The sequence below is a fragment of the Octodon degus genome, unplaced genomic scaffold (genome assembly GCF_000260255.1).
Source record: "Octodon degus isolate 3935 unplaced genomic scaffold, OctDeg1.0 scaffold00285, whole genome shotgun sequence".
Taxonomy (NCBI): Eukaryota; Metazoa; Chordata; class Mammalia; order Rodentia; family Octodontidae; genus Octodon; species Octodon degus.
The window spans coordinates 622,232-647,342 of NW_004524861.1; the positions used below are offsets into that span (position 1 = coordinate 622,232).

At 50.8% G+C, this 25,111-nt stretch overlaps 1 protein-coding gene across 3 annotated transcripts in view; it reads left to right on the forward strand.

Annotated features, from left to right (window-relative positions):
- Wdfy4 (WDFY family member 4) overlaps positions 1-25,111 on the forward strand; it is a 240,968-nt gene that overhangs the window by 69,361 nt on the left and 146,496 nt on the right. For 2 of the 3 annotated variants that reach the window (XM_004646962.2, XM_023707249.1), the window contains exons 14-28: positions 4,426-4,640; positions 5,326-5,423; positions 6,053-6,272; positions 6,630-6,706; positions 7,566-7,787; positions 8,527-8,705; positions 10,292-10,523; positions 11,612-11,757; positions 13,012-13,123; positions 13,755-13,945; positions 15,085-15,237; positions 19,423-19,496; positions 21,155-21,316; positions 21,738-21,829; positions 23,509-23,608. In XM_004646962.2, the coding sequence (XP_004647019.1) occupies positions 4,426-4,640; positions 5,326-5,423; positions 6,053-6,272; positions 6,630-6,706; positions 7,566-7,787; positions 8,527-8,705; positions 10,292-10,523; positions 11,612-11,757; positions 13,012-13,123; positions 13,755-13,945; positions 15,085-15,237; positions 19,423-19,496; positions 21,155-21,316; positions 21,738-21,829; positions 23,509-23,608 (2,273 nt within the window). The remainder of the gene's footprint in view (positions 1-4,425; positions 4,641-5,325; positions 5,424-6,052; positions 6,273-6,629; positions 6,707-7,565; positions 7,788-8,526; positions 8,706-10,291; positions 10,524-11,611; positions 11,758-13,011; positions 13,124-13,754; positions 13,946-15,084; positions 15,238-19,422; positions 19,497-21,154; positions 21,317-21,737; positions 21,830-23,508; positions 23,609-25,111) is intronic. The other variant, XM_023707250.1, reaches the window with a different exon arrangement.

The window sequence follows — 25,111 nt, forward strand, 5'->3', positions numbered from 1 at the left end:
TATTCTAGCTGTAATTCTAGCCAGTGCACTGTTGATCAGCTGATCGCAGAAGACCGCTAGTGAACTAAGGGTTGCTGTCTACATGTGAGCCAAGACTTGGGCACTTCATTCCCCCGGCTCTGCACTTTGGGGGTGAGCTGAGCTAAGTTTAGACAGCAGCCAGCTTAAATATGGAGGAAGGGCTAGCCATCAGGTGGCAGAAAGGGGAGGGGAGGTCTGACCAGCTTGAGCTGAGTCCATCAGGCACAATTCAGTGGAGACAGCCAGGCCTGTGCCTGGCCCTCAGGAATGTTCACGTATGACAAGGAAGTATTCTCCAATACTCTGAGAATAAGGACCCTGCATGGTCAACTCCACTTGTCAGAGGGGACAGCAGCAAGCCGGCTAGATGGTCAGCTGTGAGCTTGGGTACAGCCACATGGGTCCAGGATGTTAGGCCCAGGCTGCGGACCTGGAGCAGGATCCTGGAGACCAATTTGGGGTGGGCCAGGCTAGTGGCTGGAGTGTGGAGTGAACACAGTGGTCACAGGATGGCCCTGTGGTCTGAGTCCTGCTAGAGGTCATTTTTGAGACTCCCTCTTCTCAGGGTACCCATCCCAGAAGGCTGGGATGTCTCCAATACTCTCAAGAACAAGGGCCATCTGGGTCACCAGGCTGCTTTCCCTCCAGCACGGGCAGTCCAAGGAGCTCTGGGCTGCATTCTCAGATTCTCCTGGAGCTGTGGTACTGCAGGACTAGGCTGTCTGCAGAGTGGGTCCCTTTGCATGGTGTGTCAGGGCCCTCATGTTGCTTCTGTCCTGTGTGGCCTCAGGCTTCCCTGAAAGTCATCTCGTGGCCTCTGCACACCACTGTTCCCTTATTAAGAGAACAATCTCCCTGCTGCCCTGGTGCTGTCTTAACTATTTTCAGCACCTAATTGGTGCATCACTTTTTATGACAACCTGGTCAGCCCTCTGGATGAGGTGTACCACCTGGGTTCTGTAATTGCAGGGCAGCTGTCACGAGGGGGATTAGAGACAGACAGGAAGAAATAAGGTGCAGGGTCTTTATCCTGGCTCACCATGGTAAAAGGCTGGGAGAGGAAGAAGACAAGGGTAGGCGAGAGGAAGAAAGAGAACTAGGTGACGTGTGATATTCACCCCAGTGCAAGCAAGGACATGGTGCTTGTGGGGAAAAGTCTGCCAGGTTTCTTGGAAGAGAGGGTGTGTGTACTGTTGCTCCAGTGAAGTAGCATCTCAGCAAAAGGATGGGACTGGAACAGACTCCCCATAGCCCTGGGCATCAGTGCAAAGTGTGAGAATGTCTCTGTGGCTAGAGGACAGGGCGGACCAAAGGGACGTCCCATCAGAAGGAGAAATGCTCTGCAAATGTGAGTTCCGAGGCTTCTGCTACCAGGAGGCACTGACCACCAAATATAAATGATCCACGAAAGAGGCACAAGACTCAGCAGCACGGTCCATGTGCCTGGGTGCTGGTCTCTGCTGTCTGAGCACGTGGAAGGAAGGCACCCTGGAGGTGTGGGTTCTGTCTTACCCCAAGACCATGAGCTTCTGAGCCTGCACAAACCAGTGATCAGGGTGGTCGGCCTGGGCTAGCATGGAAATCTTCTGCCCATGTGGGGAGTCGACTGCTAAGAAAGTGGGGGTAAAACCAGCACACCTGTTAAGTCCTGCACACTGTAGGCCTGTGTGTCTCCAGAGCCCTCTCTCTGCTCTTTGGTAATGTGTGATCTGAGATCACTCAGAGCTTGGCACTTCTCATCCCACATCATCAACTGTGAATCCAAACTCAGGCAGCTTATAAAATCTCCAGCTCCTTTAGGAGCTTTGGGGGAAGAGGATGCTTGGCCTGGTGGATTTCTGTCTGTCAGGTCAGCATGGTTGGGTCCAGACTCCACAACGTCCCCTCCTTGAATCACTCCTTTGTAGCAGTCCACTGTCTTTACTGTGCCAGAGTCTTTGAGGCTGGGTTCTGTGGAAAGAAGAGAGGCTCATGCAGCTTCCAGTTCTGAAGGCTCAAGGGCGTGGCACTGGTTTAGGCTCAGCTCTGGAGGGGACCAAAAGTAGATGGGAGAGTGACATAGTGAGAGATCGCATGGTGAGAGATTGTCCCTATGATGTGAGGGTCTCCCACCTGGCCCAGCATGTTGCCACACTGGGGAGCAACTTCTCGGCACAGACCACATCTGACCCACAAGACCCAGGACTCAGGACTACGGCACCACAGGATCCAGGCCACCATCCCACCAGGATTGGGCCCTGAATAGACTTTGGGAACAGATGAATCTGGACCAGGAGAGAGTGGGACAGGGACAAGATGAGGTGTGGACCGTCCAGGGGAGAGAGTGGAAAGGTCCGCTCAGCACCCACTCGCTCGAAGGTCCTGCTCACTGCCGGCCTGTGACCCACACTCTTACATGAAGTCCTGATTGAGCATGGCCCCCTTCCTATATTGGAAGTCGTGTGCCATAGGAAAATCAATCCCATTGTAGGGGGAAACAGACCGGTTTCCTGCTACCACTCACATTTTCACTAAAACCCCACTTTACTGGAACCAACAGTGAAAAAAAGCAGCACATTTTATTCAAAACAAGGCAATATTGTTATTGACAGAGTTGTAGCAATAATGAGGACGATCAATTTTCTCTCCTCCATTACGGGGCATTGAACAGTTTTGGAGTAAACTTGTGGCACCATTAGACAAGATCAGCGTTTCTCCCTTCTGAAAACTTGCCTTTCTTCCTCTTTTTTGTTTTTTTATTTAAAGTGTAAGTATTATTGCTCAGTTGAAAACAAACAAACAAACAAACAAACAAACAGCAATAGCAACCAAAAATCAAAACCAAAAGTCCCAAAGCAATAAGCAAAGTGCTGGTAATAAAAACTGGAGATTATAGGCATTTCTTTTTAGCTCTTATTAATAATGCAACACAATGTTATTTTTGTGTCTTGCTTCACACAGACCGTCTCCCCAACTCTCACCCCAAATTAAAAGAGTGCAGTTACCAAATATACTAACACGGGTCTGGTGGAGGGGACATTCAGAGCACGATGAATGACTGCTCATTTGGTCTCCAGCACATGGAGAAGAAAGGGTAGGATGCAGGAGACACCGGCAAAACATCCCAGGAAAGACGGGGGCCATCAGAGAGCTCATTACATTGACTGTGACAAACCTTCCCAGAGAAAGCCATGACATTGGAGTTGCTGGACACAAACCAGCTTGGGCAGGTCTCCTTCTGGTTTCTGGATGTAGAGATGTCACATTTAAGGAGAAGGGGGCTCCTGTGGCCCAGATATGATTTGAGTGCATCCCACAGGGTCCCCTTGTGTGAGGTGGAGAGGAGGCACCTTCAGGAAGTGCGAATGCAGTTCTCACAGGAGCCTTGCGTGGTCCTGAGCCAGGGTTTGCTGTAGAAGTGTGTCAGGCCCCTCCTCACCTCTGGCTTCCTGTCTCAGCATGGGATCACTCCCTTGTGCTAAGGTGCTAAGTTTCCCAGGCTGGGTGTTGAGTTTGCAGTCCTCCTGCCTCAGCCTGTCAACATGTTGGGATTATAGGTTTGGGTCTCCAAGCCTGGCTTTATCTTCTTATATAAAAAGGAGATTGTTAAAATGGTTGTACTGTCTTTGCTCAAATACTTACTGAGCTTACTTCGTGCTTTCTCACTTACATTCCTTATGGGCCACAAAGCATGGGAGGGAGCTTCAAACCCTGCAGAGCGCTGGAGGAGAGAGAGCTCAGTGTCCCCAGGACAAGAGCAGGACGAGAGGCAGACAGAGAGAACACTGGTGGAGGAGCTGACATCTGGGAGACATTAGGACCATCGCACCTGCTACAGCCATGGGGCGTACATGCAAGCGTGTGTACATACATGTGCGTACACGGATGTGTGTGCACATGAGTCCGTGGGGTGCTTCAGGTAGGCTCACACAATTAGGCCACCTCTACTCATTGCATCAGTGGTGCACTCTAACACAGGAGCCCAGTGAGTGAAGATGGTGGGGGTGGTGCGGGACGGCTGTGACAGAGAGCTACCACCCAGCACCTGAGTCGTTCCATCCTTGAGAGGAGGCACAAGCCTGGATTATTGGGTGGAAACGTAGACTTTTCTGTGTTAGCATTTAAGCCAGAAAGGTCCTAACATCACGCAGGCAGGCAGCACTCATACCACAGCTGAGTCTTGTGCAGCTGCTCTTGGGGCTCTTGCCAAGGCCTGCAACTGACTGCAGTGTGGTGTCCCCAGAGGCCAGCCTCCCTCAGGCTGCCATGAGGGCCAGGGGACTCGTGGAAGCGCCCCAGACATGGACAGGGTTTGGTGCCATGGGCCATAGTCTGCCTGTTTTGCCACCTATGCCTGCCTGAGTCTCCCAAAGGACGCTCTGGGCCCAAGAGCTCATGGCCGCTTTGCTTTCTAACACCTCTTAGCTGTCAGAAGAGATCCAATGCTCCGTGGCCAGCCACCTGCTGTCCCTGGTGAAGTCAGAGAAGAACCGGCAGATCATGTGTGAGGCAGGCATGCTCAGGACACTCATGGCCTCCTGCCTCAGGGCCCTCAGCTCGAGCAGCAGCCCCCTGCATGTGCGTCTCATCAGGATTTTCGAGAAGCTCGCTTCCCAGGCCATCGAGCCTGATGTGCTCAGGTACCATGTGCGTGTGCCTGAATCCTGCAGTGTGTTGCCGGGTGATGGGTAGTACCTCTGCAGGGGCAGGTGTCCCGAGACCCCTCCTTGCCTCGCTAGCACTCAACACTGGAGCCCACAGACGTGACCTTGGTCTGTGCATACAAGGCAGACAGAGCCTACACATGGCAACAGTGACTCAGGGAAGGGGCTTCACGGAGGCGAGGCTGGGCTGACTCCTGAGGCCTAGGCGAGTTCCTGGGAAGTTGCAGGGGGAGGGAAGGCAGCCTACAGCAGGAACAGATGTGCATGATGTAAAGACACGGATGGTGCAGGAGGGGGATGGAGAGTCTCCAAGGACCTTATGATGCCCTGAAGGAGCAAACGGAGGGCAGTGCTGAGAATCGCACTACTCAGCCACAGGCCAGCCCCTCCTACCAGCGGCCACCCAGGTGGGCCACTGTGCAGCCAGGCAGGCTCCTAGAGGCCTGTGGATAGCATACCTCACAAGATTCCCCTTGAGGATGCTGACTCTGCCAGCTTTCTGGGTGGCCTCGCAGGAACACCGTCTGCATGGCAATTGAGAAGGAGCAGGGGCACAGGGAGCAGGTTCTGGGTGCCCAGGGAAGAGGCTCAGATGAAGAGGGAGAAAACTTCTGCCTGTGCAATGTCCTCACTTGGTTCTCCCATATGTTTCGATGTCCAGGCAGTTTCTAGGACTAGGAATTCCCCGACCCCTGTCGGCTGCAGTGAAACTCCTCAAAGCATCTCCTGAAGGCAGTGGAGAAACCCCTGGGTGCTCAGGTACATTAGGGAAATGGGAGAGCAGGCTGACAGGCAGGGGGTGGGTCTCCCGCCATGGGGAAAGTGATGAGGTTAAGAACAGTTTTATATGTTCCTCAGGAGTCAGGGTCCCTGGAGAAAGGCCAGGTCCAGTGGGAAAAGCTGCCTCCCAGTCCAGTTGGGTGCTGGGACACTGGCCTGCCACTGGGGCCCAGATCGCAGGACGGTGATGGAGTCTCCCTCATAACTCCATGGTGTCTGGTGTGCCCAGGCCATGGGCATACCACAAGCTTCCTGCACCATTCACAACTCTGGGAGGAATGAGGGCTAGAGGGGAGCCTGGCTGATGACCAGAGGGAGGACACTGTTCAGGAAGTCAGCTGGGAGAAATGGAAGCTGCAGAGCCCAATTGTAAGATCACATAGGACACTACGGCTAAGGCAGAGGCAGAGGAGCAGGAGTGGACCTGGTGGGACTGTAGAGGGGCACATGCTGCAGTGAAAGGGGGCGCTTCAGGGGGGCCAGCTCATGCTCTTCTCTGGTGTTCCCTGAGGGGTTGGAAGTGCCCAGGGACTGCTATGTGCTCCGCCTGGCTGAGGTGAGTCAGACACATGGGCCCAGGATGTCTTTTTTCTTACTTCTTGCTGTAGAATCTCCAACCGCAGATCCAGGAACAGCTGAGGGGCCTGCCAGCGCTGGTCCTGCTGTGGTTTGTGACAGCGAGTCCCCCGGGGGAACCCGGGACTCTGCCCCAGCCCTTCAGACGGCACTGAGTCTCATCTCCATGACCTCCCCACGCAACCTGCAGCCACAGAGGGCAGCCCTGGCTCCATCCTTTGTGGAATTTGACATGTCTGTGGAGGGTTACGGGTATGAATGTGTCCATGACCCCGAGAGCAATTTATTAGCTTCCCAGAACCCCTAGTGCATTTAACATGGACTGCAAAACTAGCTCCTGGCTTGTCCCACTTCTCTCAATCATGGGCATCTGCCTCTGAGACTTCCCAGGGCAGCAGCCCCAGCTAGGAGGACCAGAGCGCCCTTCCCTACTGTGGCTGCCTCCTACACGATGCTGTCCTGTCCCACTTCTACTTTAGGCCCATTCTTCAGGGTCTCCTAACACCAGCAGCTGCTTTCTGTCCTTGGGATGTGGTCTCTGAGTCCTGTGGTCCAGAAAGCCATGCTGCTGTGGGCAGCTGCTGATCCGAGATGGTTTCCTCTTCCCAGGTGCCTGTTTATTCCAACCCTGTCAACTGTTATGGGGGCCAGTACCGAGTACTCTATCTCTGGAGGGATTGGGACAGGTAGGTCCCCTTTGGCTCCAGGAGTGAGTCTTCCTGTGGCCCCAGTGGTCAGTTTCCACTTAACATTTCCAGAAAGTGTGAATCTTCTCTTTGGTCCTGAGTATCCACAGATGGTTGTCCTCTAGCTGCCGAGTTTGCTTGCACCCTCTTGGACAAAGGCCTTGGTCACCATGTGTCACAAGGCCTCAGAACCTGGCCACGGAGTCAACACTGAGAGGCTCACGGTGACTGGGTCGCTGAGCCTGGGTCTGACTCACTATGTGGCACGTGGCATGGGCAGAGACGGGCACATTTCCCGCCTTGAGGGACTCTAGTTCCCATAGCAGGTGGGTGCTGAGAGCTGTGCCTTCAGGGCTCAGGACAGACCTCTTCCCAGGAGGGCTGGCACCAGGTGTCTGCCATCGACTTGTGTCACCAGCCCTGTTATGGGGCAGAGCACATGGCACTTCCCTAGAGCAGAGCAAATGGACACTGTCAAGTGTCCATTGCCCTGTGGAGCACAAAGCCTGGCTTCAGATCAACCGAGTAGAAATCCAGGTGGTGACAGGCCTTGGGGACAGTGGTGACCTGTCTGCTCTATGGCAAGGCAACAGAGATTGTGGAGGGCAAGGGAGCAGACTGGAAAAGGCGTTGAGGCCGTGCTACGGTCCACCAGAAACGCATCACGTCAAGGACCCTGCTGATGTCAGGCAGCCTCCTGTTTGCCCTGTGTGACGGGCATCAGCATCCTGGGTTGTGAATTGGATGGGGGTGTGTGAGCAGGCTGGGCCCAGCGCCTCTGTGGGTGACACAGCCCAGAGCCCAGTGAGCACACACCTCCCAAGGGTCAAAGCCTAAGGCTGTGCTTGTGTTGTGCCAGGTGGTGCCAGGCCCTTCCCTCCCCCTGGGGGCCTCACCTTCTCCTGCTGGTTCCTGATCAGCCAGCAGGCTGCTCTCACGGAGGCCCACCCGCTCCGCTTCCTCACCCTGGTGCGCCACCTGGCCAGGACCGAGCAGCCCTTTGTCTGCTTCTCTGCCAGCCTCTGCCCAGACAGCCTCTCCTTGGTGGTGTCCACAGAAGAGAAGGAGTTCCAGCCCCTGGGTGAGCCTCGGGATCCAAAGTGGTGTTGCTGCACTAGGGTAGAGGGGGCTGAGTTACAGGCTCTGACCTTGGATGCGTGTAAAACCTGGTGGTTTCTGGTCTCTGCAACTTTGGGGCGTGGTCCCTGGGTTCCACCCCTGCTGGAATAGTGAAGCAGGTAAAGTTTTTGTGCCTGAGGCTTCGTGCAGCTCATGGCTTCCCAGAAGAGTGGCCATGAAGGGAACTCAGGTTTGCTGTTCCTGCCTGCTCCTTGTCCTGCCCTTGGCCTTGCTCCCCAAGTTCTCCTGTCTGAGGGGGCCCCAGAGTATCCAGGCTTCCTGACAGTCTGGTATCCCAAGAGTCAGTTACTTAGGCAGCACAGGGAAAGTCCAAATAAGTCACATCCTTGGCCATAGCAAGTGGCCCCCCAGGCCTTGGCCGCACGTGTGTATCACCATGGAAGCTCTCTGCTGTGGTATGGCACCTTACTGGAATCTGTCCCCTAGGTTTGAATCCTGGCAGGGCAACCTTGGGTGAATTACCTAAGTTCTCTGTGTTTCAGGAGGGTGAAATGGGAACAGCAAAGTACCTACCTCACAGTATTCTTGTGACAATAAAATAACCAGAGCCTGGTGCTTGAGAAGCCATGGCTGCTACTGCTGATGGTGTCATGTTTCATGAGAGGGCTAGGCCTCTTCCCTAGGTGCCCAGCCTGGGGTGAGATACCACAGGATGGTTTGGCATTTGTGTTCTCTTCCAGATGTCATGGAGCCCGAGGACACCATGGAGCCTTCTGCTGGGCGCCAGCTTCAGGTCAGATGTGGCCAGCTGTTGACCTGTGGTCAGTGGCATCACCTGGCTGTGGTTGTCACCAAGGAAATGAAAAGGAACTGTACTGTTTCCACCTACCTGGATGGACAGGCCATTGGCTCAGCCAAGGTGAGGTGATGTTCCTGCCCCCACTGCACTGGCCTCCCAGCCCTGTCACTCTGGAGGGTCTTGACTCGGCTCTGTGTCTTCTTTAGGAGCAGGTGTGATGTCTAGTGAAACACATTTGCTAGTGAAAATGCTGCCTGAGCACAGTCACGGAAAGGACAGTAAAGTGGGCTGAGCTCACAGACAGGCAGAAGGCTGGACATGGGGCCAGACCAATAAGAACAGGCAGAAGAAGACAGATGGCAGGGTGGGCAGGGACAGCTGGCTTTCCACTCAGGTTCCAGTGAGGGTCTCCCCTAGGCTGCGTTCTAGAATCACCTGGACAGGCTCGTTCGAGCTCTCCCACATGGCATGCATCCCAGATTAGCTACACTGGACTATTTTTGAGTTGGGTAACTGAACCATTAAGTAGAGTTTGCCAAATTTCCTGGGTTATTCTAGAATAGTTTGCATTCAGGTTGAGGTAGAAATCTGTTTCTTTGCCTATCTGGATGCCTCTTGCTTTAGCATTCCTTGTTGACAGGCTGTTCTTTTACTGTGAAACTGATTTTGCACCTTGGTCAAAAATGGTTTGTGCAAATTTTTGGAACTATTTCTGGGTTCCCTGTTCTGGCTCATTGATCTCTGACTGTCACTGGATCAATACACTATCTTGGTTATTACAGTTAGACCATATGAATTGTTCCTGGGTACTGTGCTTTCTCACATTCATTTTCAAAATTGCTTAAGCTACTCTAGAGCCTGTGTTTTCCATATCAACTTTAGAATTAGCTTGTCTCTGAGTACAAAAGAATCTTTCTAGGATTTTGATAGGAATTGCATTATACCTCTGGATCAAGTAGAAGAAAGTTTTACCTGTACTGTAGTGAATCTTTCTATCCATGAACATGGTATGTATCTGTACTTGTATAGGTCTTCTTTGACTTCTTTCATGATCCTTTTGAAATTTTCAGTGTATAGATCCTGTTCATGTCTTATTAAATATGTGTTCTCTATTTGAGCAACTGATATTGTTTTAAATTTTAATTTGGGCATATTTGTTAGTCTACAAATGTGTGATTTCTTGGTGTTGATCTGATATCCTGTAACTCACAGTGCTGGCAAACCTGTGGCATAAGGGCTGCAGTAGACTGCATACACCAAAAGCACAAAACTGCTTCCCATCAGTGGTCTGGGGGATTTTAAAAAATTCTTTGGAGTTTTCTACCTTGTCGCATCTCTTGCAGATAGTTTTATTTTTTCTTTTCTAAGCTATATGACTACAATTGTTGTTACTCTATGGAGCTTCATTAAGGTGTCAATAATGGACATTTAAGTTTTAGTGAAATGACTGAAATAAGAGAGGGACTTTTGGGGCTCCTCTGTGTCTTATCCAGTTCCCGAAGGAGTGCCAGCTTTTTGCTTATACCTGCACTTGGTAGTTTGTTTTGCTGCATGCTTCTTAGATTCGATTTTTCTTCTTAATTTCATAGATAAAATATTTTATTTTAATGAGAGAACATAGTTCATTATGCTGCATCACTTATACTTAGCTGACTAATTCTGAGATCAAGCACTGGCTCCTTTCTCCACCCTGCTTTTTTCTCCAGATGCTCTACATCCAGGCCTTGCCGGGACCCTTTATTTCAATGGATCCTTCCTCATTTGTGGATGTGTATGGGTATGTTGCGACCCCTCGGATTTGGAGACAAAAGTCATCATTAATCTGGCGCCTTGGCCCTACCTATCTCTTTGAAGAACCCATATCAATGGATACTCTGGAAGTTATTATCAAACTTGGTCCAAGATACTGTGGTAACTTCCAGGCTGTGCATGCTCCAGGTATGGAGTGTTTTGATTTATAGTGTTGCTGCTGGTATTAGTTTTTAAATGGACATCTAGTTATTTATAGCACATTTGTAAAGAATAAACTCAGCACAGGTCAGTCATTAGGCAAGACCTCTGTAATTGGATCATTATATATTTACAACCCAACAGAAAATGTCACAGAAAAGGAAATGATAATATCCTTTAGAGTCATCTCCAGAGCTCCTAATGGAGGAGGATAGGTGGTTCATACCATCAGCAAAGAAAGAGAGAAGAGAATGAGATAAATAAGTTACATTCCTTTTAATGAAGAAGCTTTTTAACTAAAGTATACTGTTGTCTTCAATTATTAAACAGGCAGACAAAACATCCACATTCGTGGTATTGATTGCTGGCTGTTCAAGCAGAGAACATTGCTCTCTGTGCTCATCAAGTCGGGGGTCAGCTCCCGTCTGGGAAGAGTGATAAATGCACTGGGGCACGGAGGCCCCGTGTGTGGGGAAGGGCGATTGAGTGCTGCTGAGTGTTTCTGTCTCCAGACCTATATTTTGTTTGAACTTCATTTCCTGTGGCAAGTGGCATTGAGCAGAGCAACGGGACCAGGTCAGGGCTGCAGCCAGCTCTGTGAACTCTCTCTTCACATGCCACATGTCCCTAGTATGGTATTCCATCCTGATGACTTGGGGCTGGGGTGCTGATTCCAGGTTAGATACCTACCCTGGCCATGCAGCTCCTGAACAATTTCCCACTTCCTTTTCTATAAATCAGATTTCTTATCCCTTAGCACATTGGCTTTGGAGAGCAAGGTCAGAGACTCGATAGACATGTTAAACTCTGGTAATTTAGTACTGGAATATCTCTATTTTGCCAAAGGCTTAACCTTGGAGATGTGGCTACAGCTTTTGTAAGGGTCAGAGAAGCCCAAGGTAGAGTAAAGCACAAGACGTATTACTGTACAACTCCCTAAAGACCTGTGGTACAGCAACATACAAACCTCCTCTCAGCCATTACTTTTCTGTGTGACTGAAGATGTGTAATTGCCTGAGGGTTCATTGCCTGCTCTGTAAAGAGAGACTGTACCTGACAGAGACGTGTTGCTGTAGGAGAAGACCCGGATGGTGAGGCCATGTCCCTCATTGCTGAGGAAAAGGTTTCCTTTGGCCTCCACGTGGCCAGCTCTTCCATCACCAGTGTGGCAGACCTCAGAAATGCCTACAATGAGGTGGACAGCCGCTTGATCGCCAAGGAGGTAGCCCTTCTAGCTCTGCTGTCCCTCCCTGTTGTAATCTGGCTCTCCTGGCATGCTTCAGCTTCTGGTGCTTAAGCAAACACTATCTCATGTTTCTCTGAGTGTGTCTGGATAGATACATGCATGCATAAGCTCTACTTCATGGAATTACCAGTGTTTTCTACTTATCACATCCCACAGGGCTGGCCCTTTTATTTGTAATTGCTCAAAAAGTGGGCGCTCTGCCTACTACAGCAAGAACAAATGGAATATTTTCACTTTGGTTAAGATGTATAAAAAGCAGTGCTGGTCATTTGATTCTATTGACCACTTAACGCTGCAAAAATGGGCTTAGAATGGCTATGACTTTTTTAAAAACAGTGAAAGTATAGAGCTGGCCAGATAACTCAATGGACTAAAGCACCTGCTTAGGCAGAGCATAGCAGCCATGGTTCAATCCCCGGTGTGCTGTGCTGGCCCCAGTCCTGGGGCGTGCTGAGACAGCGATTGAGACTGGGTGTGGTGGTGCCCACCTGTAATCCTAGCACTTGGGAGGCTGAAAACAGGAGGATCACTATGAGTCTGCTTTATGTAGTGAAATCCTATAGACTCTGCAGACTCTGTACTTAATACATTTAAAAAAAAAAAAAACAGTAGAAGTGTAGAAAAAACAGCAAAATGCATATAGATGTGGGTGCCCTGGGACTTACAGCTTCTCATTCCTGTGTGAAGATTGCCTTTGGCTCTGAGTGCTGATGCATGTTGGCTGATCTGTTTATATTATTGCTAGCCTCCGGGCCAAAAGTGCCCTGCAGCAGGAGGGTCAGGGACTAGGTGCCGCCACACCACAGCTGTGCTCACCATGTAGTGTACTTCCCAGTACAGGTCACCCTGATTCCTCTCTTGTACCTTTTAGAAGTCAAGAGGGCTTGGGCTTTGCAGAATGGGGATGACCCAGGCTGAGAAGGCCAGGGCTGCCTTGGCATGCTGGGTCCCCTGAAGTGACCTTATGTTCTTCCTGCCCACCTGAGCCCTCACCAAAAGCTGCTTTCACCAATGTCACTCAGTTAATACACAGCTTGGGAATAGGATGGCTGCCCCACATTTTGGCTTCCAACCCTGACATTGGTTCAAGTATGATTCACACACTAATCATTGCCTATGGACCACCATCCCTGGCCAGCCCCCCACGGACCCTGGCTTCCTAAGGGCTCATGAACAACAACCCCTCTTTTCTAGGAAACTCTCAAGACTAATTGTTGCCAATTTCTGTAGATGAACATTTCCTCCCGAGACCACACCACACCCGTGTTTCTGCTGAGAAATTGTGCTGGGCACCTCTTAGGTTCACTCCGGCCCCTTGGAGCTGTTGCTGTGGGCCAGTTAGGTAGGTTGCCTGGGAGCCTTCACTGCTCTTCAAGAAGGGTCGGTGCTCCCTGGAGCTGTGGAGCATGGGATAGGTTGGGTGGGGTATGCTAGGGTCTGGCCCAGGAAGGCCAGCGTCAGAACCAAAGGGCACAGAGGTCAGCACCCCCCGGCCCATCTGAGGATTTCTGGAGAACTCAGCTGTAGCTGGTATCAAGTAGAGCCTGCCTAGGCAGCGCAGCAGGAGAGGTCATTGATGGCTTTAGAGACTCATAGGCAGTATGTGCTGGTCACCAGGCAATGGGGCAAAAGCCAGGCAGTGAGCTGATGCAAGGGCCCAGCCCAGCAGTGGGCAGAGGGCAGGAGAAGTCCAGGTGTGCAGGGGAACAAGCAGTAGAGTGCGCCTGGCTCTTTAGTACCTGGCTCTTCGCAGAACAGTGTGTGCCATCCTGTAGCCTCTGGTTTTGGCTTTCTGATTACACACACAGCCCTCATCAGGCCCTCACCTTTTGGGTCTTCTGTAGCCCCTCCCCCTGCCCCTTCTGGCTTTCTACATGCAGTACTGGGTGGTCCCTGCATCTGCCTGCTGTGAGCACTGGGCATGACAGCGTGGCTGCAACGGACTGATCCAGCACCTTCTGTGTCCTTCGCAGGGGTGAGGGTCTTTCACTCCAGCCCTGCGGCCAGCAGCTTGGACTTCATTGGTGGTCCTGCTATCCTCCTGGGCCTTGTGTCCTTAGCGATGGATGACCATATGATGTATGCAGCTGTGAAGGTCCTGCACTCAGTCTTGACCAGCAACCCCATGTGCGACCGCCTCATGCAGCACATCAGCGGGTACCAGGTAAGCCACCTCAGCCAAGCCCACAGCCAAGGGACTGGGATGGGCTCCTTTGCCATAGAAACATTTCCTCCAGGGTGGCTTTTGGCTGGTAGCAGGCCCTGGGACTAGCATGGTCACAGCAGAGGAGGACCTGAAAGCCAGCCTGTGTGGCTCTGGGCTGGGTGCTCACCTGTATGCAGCTTCTGGTGTTTTCTCTGGTGGCTCTAGGATGCTCCGTGTGTCATCCACGGCTGCCTCAGGGCCGGCCTGCTGGGCTGGGAACACTGTCCTCTAACTTTGTTCTATGAACATGAAAGAGTTTATTACCCTCTCTGCCTTGGTGTCTGTAGGGATATGGACTGCCGTAGCTCATGCATCATGGGGCCGCTGTGAGCATTAGGCTTCATAGAGACAAGGGGCTCCACACTGCTCAGAACTGCTAGCTGCTCATCTCTCTGTGTCAGTCTGTTCAGATGTAAGCCAGTAGCAGCACACTTGTTGTGGAGGATTGTGCTGCTTACATGTGCAAGCACAGGTTGAGGTACTAGATGGGCGCTTGTGCAGGGCAGTTGTGCCCGTGTGATGCGATGCTCACTGTTGTTTTCAGTTGCCCTGGTGAGAGGAGACAGGGACACTGTCTTTGAGTGACTACTGCATGGTGGGGAGGTGGCCCTTGAGGTGCCACAGGAACAGGATCAGAGGCACACGCTGCAGTCACCCTACTAGGTGTTAATGGGGGAAGAAGGAGTGGTTGGATCACAGATGTGGCAACTGTGACCAGGACAGTCTGAAAAGGTGTTGTGTCCTCTTTCTGGGTGTGTTGGAAGAAGAGGGCAGTGTCTGGGAGAGGAGAGAGGTGTGGAATGAAGCTGTACAGATGAGTGGGATCCCCGCTAGGGAGAGGAGGACTCAGGTGCCAGGGAGGAGCTTCAGAGAGAAGCAGGGGACCCAGACAGACCAAGCCATCTGAGCTCAGGAAAGGGAACACCAGCAAGGCAGGAGCCCTAGAGTCAGCGCAGGCTTATCTTCTGAGAATATGGTGTCAGGGATGGTAGCACAATGAGCTGGTCTTTGCCAACAACGCCACCCAGGGGTGGGCTGCAGAGGGATGGTGAGCCCCACCAGGCATTCAGAAGCTACTCCACATGTCACTGTCTCAGATCCTGGCATTCCTCCTGCGGAAGAAAGCCTCTCTCCTCAACCACCGCATCCTCCAGCTCATCCTCTCTGTGGCCGGCACTGCGGAGCTGGGCTTCAGGCCATCTGCTGTCACCAACATGGGTGTCTTCCAGCATATTCTCTGCGATTTTGAGGTAAACCAAAAGGCCAAGTCCCTCAGGCATGTGTGTGTGTGTGTGTGTGTGTGTGATGGTAAACGTCTGGAAGTTCCTGTATGCCAGTAGATCAGCTTCCCCCAGAGTCCCCATGGCAGGGACCACACAAATTCTGTAGCCCTGGTGAAGATTCTAGTTAAATCCTGCTACCTCCAGGCTGGGCAGTGTTCTTCACCTTTCTGGATTCTTTTATCCTTACATGTAGCAGGGAGCCATCATCTCTTTCTTGTGGCTCTGGTGGACTTAAACTAGCTAGCATCTGAGAGAGGCCTCTGAGCTATGGAGCATCACATCTATAAGAAGGTAGAGGAGAGTGACCCCAATGCTTTTGGATGACGCTTTGCTATTTCCACTGATTCTTTAAAAGACTGATGTGGAGGAGAAGCTGGTAGAGACGGGCTGCTGTGTCTTGGAGTCCCCTTGACTCCAGGCCCTGTGTCTAGCGCCTCCTCACTGCCAGGTGGCTGGGTACCACAGTAGGGAAGGCACAGGGTGAGAAGAGAAGAGCTCTAGGGAGTGGCATCTAGGGCAGAGTCATAGAATCCAGCGGAGAACAAGCCTTCAGTGGGGGTCTGCTGCCTGTGGGCCCTCTACTTGGGCACAGCTCGGCATTCTGTGCTTGCAACCTGGGGGCATAGGCTGGTCTGTGTCAGTGCAGGTAGGATCAGTGGAGGGGAAGTGGGGAGCCAATAAAGATGCTGACAATTGGTATAAGCCTTGGCCTGTAGGTAGAGATCCAGGGGATACTTTTAAGAGCCACTTCTTGCTTATACCTTAGCTTACTCTTATAGAGTTTCAAGTTAGAAAGGTAAGAGGAAGACCATCCTATACCTAAGACCCCAGATGTTCAGGGAGACAAGTTGCGGAGCAATTGGTGGTTCTTTCTGCATTTTCTCCCTACTCACACTAGAGCTCTTACTGTGAGCGCTGCCATTTTCCATGGAACAAATACACTTCAGTATTTTCATTCTGAACACAGACACTGCCCGGAGGTGGGAAGAACCTTCCGCCATGCAGCAAGTTCCTGGCGTCCTCAGTACTCTTCTAGTTACAGCACTTCTCTCCACTTTAAAATCGTTTTCCAGAATAAGCTACCGAAGTTAAATCATAGGATAAGGCCTTTATAAACAATTTTTAGATTGCCAATAAATTTTTGCCAAGCTGCTGCTATTAATAGGATGCTAAATGAAGGTGGACACGTTAGGGTTTTATTTTAGGTGTGTCACTTTGGTCCCAAGAGCCCTGAACAGGGGATCGATCAAGAGATAGCTGCAGAAATTCAGGTGGAAAATTTGAAACCTATATTGACACAAAGGCAGCAGAGTTAAAGAGAGGGATCAGTGAAGAGGTCATAATGCAAATTAGAACTGAAGGATGGCAACAGGACTAGGACCCCCCAAACACTGGGGGTCTGCTGCTGAAAGCAGGGCTGGGGGATTTATAGCCATCCATGTCTATGTAGAAAGGGACAACATTTTAAAATTAATGAATTGAGCTTCTAGATGAGGAAGGTAGAATTACCAAAAAACCAAACAAAGGGGAAAAAAACCCAAAAAACAAAGTTCTAACTAAAAAGGAAAGAAAAAAAAAAGATGAAAACATAATAAAATAGGAAAGAGAACATTCAGAGAACCACTAAGATCTGGCTCCCATAAAATCAATAAACCTCTGTTGAGACTGGTCAGTGGCTGGAGGTGTAGCTCAGCGGGTGAGCACTTGTTCAGCCTTGCGAGGCCCTGGGTTCTAACCTCGGCACTGGAAAAGATGGGCAAGAGAAAATCAGATGGAGGGCCCCAAGCATGAAGCGAGGAAGGAGGGAGGAGAGTGTTGCAGTGAGAGGTTGCATGCAAACGAGTGGGAAAGCTCAGCCCATTTGAACCCTTTCAGAGACAACTTAGGTTTCCTTTGTCCTGAGAGGGCGGGCGGGACAAAGAAGGCTCTGTGACTGTGGCCTCCTCCCTTACTCAAAAAGAAATAAAAAGCCCAAATGATCCCATCACTGTCAAGTAAATGGAATTGTCGTTTTGCAGTCTGTACAAGCCAACCTCCTGTAGAGAGAAACTCTAAACCCGGGGGGTTTGTAAGGGAGCCTTAGGGACCCTCTCAGGAGGCAGAAAAGGAACAGGCCCACTGATACTCAAACAAGGCTAATCCAAGTCCTGCAGCACAACCCTTGGTGTAGGATTATGTGATGCAGGACAATAACCAAAAGAATCAGTTTTCTATGTCTCCCAAAATTCAGATATTTAATACAGTGCAAAGAAACTTCTATACTCTGGGGGGCAGAATTGCAAATTTGATTCTAGCCTAGGAGACTTAGTGACTTAGGGAGACCCTGTCTCAAAAACAAACAAACAAACAACAGGGCTGGGGATGTAGCCCAGCATGAAAGTCCTGGATTCAATTCCCAACACTGAATGAATGAATGAATGAATGAATGAATGATCTTTCTAGAAAAGCTAGTAACCTTGACTAGATGTGGTAAATTAGTGTTGTTCTAGTGTCCTGGATGGGAAACAGGGAGCTAGACGCTCCTGTAGGAAGAGAACAGGGGACCCACAATGCTAGGTGGTATGTTTGTTACTCTCTCAGCTTTGTGGCTCACAGCACTGAGCTGTTGTTTGTGGTTGAATGGCCAGATTCCTGAGTGAGTGCTCCATGTCTGCAGGACTCCTGCAGGGGGAATGTTGGTGTACCCTGCGTGGCTTCCTTACCTCCCAGTGTGTCCTCCGGCGGTGCTTGTGCTTGCATTAGGTCTTACTGAGGGCTGGAAACAGTCAGCTGGGGCTGGCTTCAAAGAATCATGCTTACTTGCTTTGCTTCCATTCTTCTAAAAAACGAAAGCGATCCATATTAAGCACACAGAACATGATGTGTGTGACACAGGCTCCTGAGGTTGGAGAGAGGTGGCCCATGCATGCATATCTTCTGACGAACCATGTCCACTGGGCTCTTTGCACTTCCTCTACAGTCAGAACAGAGTAGGGACTCCTGCCAGTTTCAAGCGGGCTTATCGCTGGCCCTGTGGGTCACTGTCTGCCCTCTTTACCGTGCAGACCAGAAACTGTGAAGCTGTGATACCAGTCTGTGCCAACCAGAGACCAGGGTGACTCAGCCTCCCTGAGACTCCCTCCGCAACAAAGATAATGTGGTTCTTCCTTATCTGTGGTTTCACTGTGGACAGGTTAAGTTACTCACAGTCAACCAGAGTCCAGAACTATTAAATAGAAAATTCTAGAAATCAACAACTCATAAATTTTAAATAAGCCATGATAGTATTTGCTATTATAGTTCTATTTTGCTATGAGCTATCCCTGCTAATCTCCTATTGTGCCTGCTTTATAAATTGAGCTCTATTCTAGGCTTATGGGTACAGGATGAACAGTGCACACCGAGTTCTGGTGGCAGGTATCCCAGCAATGCCTTGAACACCTCTCCCTGTGGTTCTGTCCCACGGCTGTACATCTGAGCATTTTATGGTCTCTTCCCTTGAGCAAGTGGCATTGTTTGCAGGCTGAGCTCTTTTTGCTGCTACGAGTACACTCTTATGACCTATGTCCCCACCTGCTATATCCTGGGCCTTGGGAATTGTCAGGATTTAGAGATGATAAATAGAAAGGAAGAAGCAATGGGAGGGGACGTCCTGCCACCAGACCTGCCCAGAGGCATGGTGACAGATGCTTTTCTACTGTACTTAACCCACGTGTAGTTCATGATGTGTAAAACTCAAAAGGCTAGGGCCTGGTTTCCAGCCCTCTCTGACTGGCTGGCAGAGAATGATAGCTGTCACTCACTCAGTGGCTCTGTCTCCATTATTTTTTCATCTGCAAAATGGGACCTCTTTTGTCTGTAAATTCCATTGTGCATGCAGTGCATCTGTCATATGGTCTCATCAGGGTGGACCCAGTGCTGGGCAGATGCAGGCATGGTCAGAGCAGGTGACCTTGGTTGGAATCCAGACCAGCAGTGAGCACCAGGCAGCAGCAGAGCTGGGGGCCATTTGAGCTTCTTCGGGAGAAGTGCCCTTACCTGTTGCAGGTCAAGGGAGTTAGCCCCATTGTAGAGCTGGCTCTAGGCTGCAGAAGACTCTTCTCTGTCTCCACGCTGCCTGCAGACCCTGGCCCACATGTGCTTTGGGCTCAGCATGCGTGCTCTGTCTTTCAGCTTTGGATGAACACTGCAGACAACCTGGAGCTCAGCCTCTTCTCCCACCTCACGGACATCCTCCAGTCACCGAGGTAGGTGGGCACCTGCAGCCCTGTGTGATTTCTAAGTCTTCCTGCCAGGAATAAGGGCTGAGAGGGCAGGACAAATGAGGCTCTGTGACTGAGGCCTCCTCCCTGCACCCAAGGTGGGCAGGTGGGAGCTGTCCTTCCTGGTGGCTGAGTACATGGGATAGATCTCTGTCCTTTGATAGCCTTGGACTCAGGATAACAGGAGCCAGGGCCTCAGAAGCCTCTGTGGGCCAGGAAATCAGCATCAAATCTGGGTTCAGCCCTGTGCCCAGCAAAGGAAAACTCAGCTCCAGGGCTCAGCTAGCTTCTCGGCTTGCCCTCTCTGGGGATTTCTCCATGCCACTTCTCTAACTGATTATGGCTTTTTCAGTTGCAAGTGGCAGAAACGGGCCCCAGAGCAGCTTGAGGAAGGAGGAAGAGGAAGAAGGACAGGAAGGAGGAGCAAGGGGGAGAGAAGGGAAAGGTGCAGTTGAAGGAGAAATGCATGGCTTTGCCCTCTCCCCGGCCTCCATGTGCCTGGGCCTGGGCCCTGTCCCTGGTCCTGTCTGGCCATGTAATTTCTTTAGACCACTTCCATGGTTGCCAGGCGGCTGCTGGGCAGCTCCTGGGCACAGCTCCTCAGCTTAGCTGGGTTGGCAGAGGCAAGGCCAAGGTTTCATTATTTGATGGTCTTGGAGAAAGGGCCGAGTTTCTTCGGGCTAACTTGGGCCTGCAGCGGGGCTAGCAGGCTGGCTTCTTAGCTGGAGTGATTGGAAAGGTGAAGTTTGAGGGAGTCCGCAGGTGCTGCTAAGGGCCTCCGCTGGCCTCCTCTCCCTCTCTGCTGTTCCACTGGCCACTAGCACCCTAGTGCTGTTCATCCAGACTCTTATTTTGGGGAGCTTCCTATAAGCTCACTACAGTTCCCACCCTATTTCTAACGCTGGGAATTCAGCAAAGCACACAGCTATCCAGGCAGCCAAGCTTGCAGGCCGTGGGTGCGGCTTCCCCGGCTCAGAATGGGCTGCTTCTGCCTCCTTTGGGCATCAGGGATGTGGAGCTCAGCAGAATTCAGTGCATTCCTGTCAAAGAGATGGTGCCACAGGGGCCATCCTCCCACCCCAATTCCCCTCCTCTTGTGCCCGCCCCTCTTCCCTTTTATTTTCTCCACCTGAAATTGTTGTTTTCTAAGAAACAACATTTACCTTGGGAGCTGCTTTCTTTGGGGGAGTACAGTTTACTGGAAACCGGCTTTGTGGTTATCCCAGGGAAGGATACTCAAGTCCACTTTGTGGCTTGGGCGGGCAGGAAGATGGCATGCACACCCAGACAGGCCCCTGATTCTGCATGGGGACTGGCTCCGGGTTACATGAGTGTCTGCTGTCTTGGTGCTGAGTTTTCTGAGGCCGACATTAGTTTTCCTCAAGGCTCAGGATTTAAAAGTCAATAATTGGGGTTTGTCTTTGAAGGCTGTTTCCGGAGGGTGGAGGGTTGGAGGCAGTGCCCCAGCGACTCTGGCACTTGGCAGACGAGTATTCGATGGGTGTCTGATGGCATCTTGACAAGGTGCCAAGAGAACCCTGGAGTCAGGAACAAGTCTAGTGTTGAAAAGCTTTTTAGCAGAAACACAGCGAATTTGGTTCATTCCAGTAAAAGCTTTTATTGCCTCCCTCCTGGGCTTGTAGGGAAGGGGCGAGGAACGCCGAGGTCGCCCACCAGGCCCAGCTCATCCCCAAGCTCATCTTCCTCTTCAACGAGCCCAGCCTCCCTCTTGCCAAGGTCTCCACTATCATTGGCATCCTCGGCTGTCAGCTAAGGGGCCACTTCAGCATCCGGGACTTGCTCAGGTACCTTACCAAGCTCCCTGGAGTGTTATAAAGGATAGAGCCAGATGTGTTCTTGCTGTGCTCGGTCCAGTGACAGCACTAGGATCCTGCTAGGGAGGGCCCTGTTCAGGGCTGAGAGTTGGAAGAGAGGGGATTTGGGGTGAGAGGTGGTTTCCTCCTCTGGCATCTACTCACCCCTGCTGCTCCGACATTTCTGATCTCCCCATGAGTATGGCCGTCCCCGCAGCAGTGCTGGCCCTGCGTTGGGTCAGAGTGCCTGCCAGCCCGTGCCACCCTCAGATTCACCCTTTCCACTTGCTAATCTGCAAAAGCCAGAGGTCAATTCTCTGATGAACCTAACAGCTTTTAGAAGTTTCTGGAAGTATTATGTGGCCCACAGGGTAACACGATTCCCCTCGTCCCTCTTTCTTGCTGTGTCCAGGATTGGGCTCTTCATTGTGTACACCCTCAAGCCTTCTTCAATGGACGAGACCCAAGTCTGCATGGATGGAGCCCCAGCCTCCGAGGGGCCTGGTGAGAGGACCTTTCCCAGATACTAGGGCCTGAGGGAGGCAGGCAAGGAGGATCAGGGTCAGTATCCCTGCTCCAGAACCAAAGCTGGTTTCTGAAGCCTGTGGGAGAGTCAGCCCCCTGAGACAGCACGTAGGTCTTGGTGGTACTCTTGGGTGGACCCCAGCGGCTCTAGTTTCCATACTCCTTAGTACCTGAGCTCCCAGTGCATGAGTGGCAGCCTCCATGCTGGTTTGCCCATGCTGATCTCTCCAGAAAAGCCACCCCTGCCTGCCCCACCCCTGCCTCCTCTAGGCCAGTGTCCCCAGCCCTGCCACACCACACCGTGCTGCCATACTGTTGAGTTCTCCTTTTCTTCTGAGGCCCATGGGGCTTTACATCATGTGAAGTCTGGGATTAGTGTCCTTGGGATGCTCTTTTGCCCTGACTGGGTGCAGGATGGGCAAAACAAACAAGCCCTACCTTGTTTGGTCTCCCCTCTGCTGGGGTGATGGAGGGGAACCTGGTGTCCACAGCCCTCTAAGCCTATGCTGTCCAAGATCAGAGCCTCTTGCCACATCTGACCATTTACACTGACAATTTAATTAAAACTTAGTTAATTAAATTTAAATGCAGTTGAAAATTTAGTTCCTCAGCCTAGCCACATTCCAAGAGCCCCGGGAGGCACACTAGGCTAGGGGCCATGATATTGGACTGGGCGGGTGTGAAACAGCCCCATCGTCACAGAAGACACTCGGGGATAGTGTCAGTTGATCTGTATGAATTATCATCCCCCATGTCCTCAAATCAAATGGCCAGAGTAGAAATTCTGTGTCTCATTTTGGAGAGGAAGGAAGCAAGCCTCGGTGGGATTGGAACCTTAGGCAGAGAAGGAGGCAAAATCCAAATACTGTCGAGGCAAATCTGAGGCTGCATCTCTGAGCTGCTTCCCCTGTGCTCCCCTAGCATTAGGGTGTTGAACCCCAAAGTGCTTAGAAGATGCCTACTGAGTGAAGGGAAAAATGTTGTGTAGTGGCCCAGAGTGAGCTCCTTTCTGTAAACTTTGCATTTTTGCATGTAGACCTCACTCTGAAACTTTTAACTAATTGTAGTGAAGCACTGTTGGGATGTCTCCTGGGGCTTCAGTGATCCTTGAGAAGTAATGTTTCTCCTCAGATCCTCTGCTGTGGCTCTGCTATTTTCAGGGCAATGTAAATGAAAGACATACAGAGGTCTTGTCTAGAAGTGGGCTGAGAGCAGAAGCCCAGAGAACACACAGCGCAGTCTTTACCACCCAACCCCTAGTGTCACCCATAAAACCACCACAATGTAGAGAAATGCCTCAGCCTATGAGAACATAACCAGATTCTACTGCATGATACATTTGCCTTTATAAGGTAACTGACGATGGGGCTGTTTCGCACCTGCCCAGTCCAATACCATGGCCCCTTTTTGTTGTCAAAGGCAGGTCACTGAAGACATTTGTAGGCAAAGGGAGCTTTAGCAACATTTCCTGAAGTTTTTCTTCTTCTTTTCTTTTAAGGATTGCATTATAATCTAGAATTAAGGGCCAAATTTTTGAGTCCTGTTCGTGCTCCAATTCTGAGTAAACTAAGCAATTGTTGACTATGATGGCTCGCTACAGCGAATGTTATGTCTTTTTACATCCGTTTTCTCTCAAATCTGAATTTTCTGTTTTGTAGCTAGAAGCCAAACATCTGGAAAGACAGTCAGGCTCAGAAACCAGTTGCTGGAGATGCTGCTCGGTGTAATCTCTTCCCCCCAACTCCATCTGTCCTCTGAGTGAGTACCTCTGGGAAGAGCAATTTGGCACGAGGTCGCCTCCTACAGGGTGCAGTATTAGAACCTTTCCTTAATGAAAAGTTTAGCATCTCTGAGTCTGCTTTCCATGATGTGTTTCCTACACAAGGCAGAATGAAATTGTATTTTCTTCACCCAATAAACCAGACCTTGCCCTGAGATATTCGGATGCAGAAGTTCAGTGGGCAAGAGTAGCTGGAAACACATTCGGCATCATTTCAAGCAACTCTTTTGTCACCATTGCCACATGGGGCTGTTACTGTGTTGGCGGTTGTGATGATCACTGACTTTGATGTCCTGTACTTGGCAGACAGCAGAGTGGAGAAATGGTTAGCTCAAGTAACATCTATCAAGGAAAAGCCTTGCCAAATGCCTCCACTATTTACTTTTGGTGTGTTAGTTATTTTTCCAACTTGGAAAAAAGTGGTGTCTGCCTTCAATTAACTTTCAAAGTAATGAGTAATCATAGAGCTGACTCTGATCTCTCCCCACTGCCTGCTCACAACCGTGGAATCACTTGTTCAGGACCTATTTTTTTTTTTTTCTGACTATATACCAGGCACCATTTCTAGCTCCTGGGATGCAGCTGTGAGCACATCTGTACAATTCCTCAGCTTCTCTCAGTTTACACATAGCATATCTGTGTGTTTGTGGGGGTGGGGGTGGGGACTTACCCTTCCGCAAAGCAACCTTGGAAATCATAGTTACAAATTTACCAGTGCATAAGTCTACAGTTTTAGAATTGAGACATGTTAACACCGGAGGGTGTCTTGGTGATGAGCTAGCGTGGTCCTATCCTTTTTCATCTTTTAAAAAGAGAACATAGTAAAGTACATAAGCACCTGGCTGGTAGCATCTGGGCCTTCTGGGCTGGGTTTCAGCTCTGCCGCCAGGGACTCAAGAAGGCTCTGCAAGCTCTGCATGCCTCTATCTACTTGTTTGTGTGAAATTGAAAATAATACCTTCCACAGATGGCTATGGGGAGGATGAAATGAATTAATGTATAGCGAGACCTGGGAGCAGTGTCTGGGAAACTATAAGCACTGTCTAAACTGTTGTCATCCCCCCATCACCATTATCACCACCACCACCACCACCACCACCACCACCACCGCCGCCGCCGCCGCCACCGCCGCCACCACCACCGCCACCATCTCTACCATCTTCACCATCATTATCATCACCACTACTACCATTGTCGTCGCTATCACCACCATTTCCACCAATGATAAGGTATTATTGTCTTCACCACAAACTTCCCATCACTACCGTCACCACCACCACCATCAGCATCACCATCATCAGGATCCTCACCGTTACTGACACCATCACCCTCACCACTGTCATCCTCACCACCATCATTACCATAACCATCAGTGGCATCATCACCACCACCACCACCACTGTCACTGTCATCTCCCTTATCATGCCCATACTCATCATCATCGAGTCGAATGACCAGAGCACGTTAAGAGCTCTGCCAGT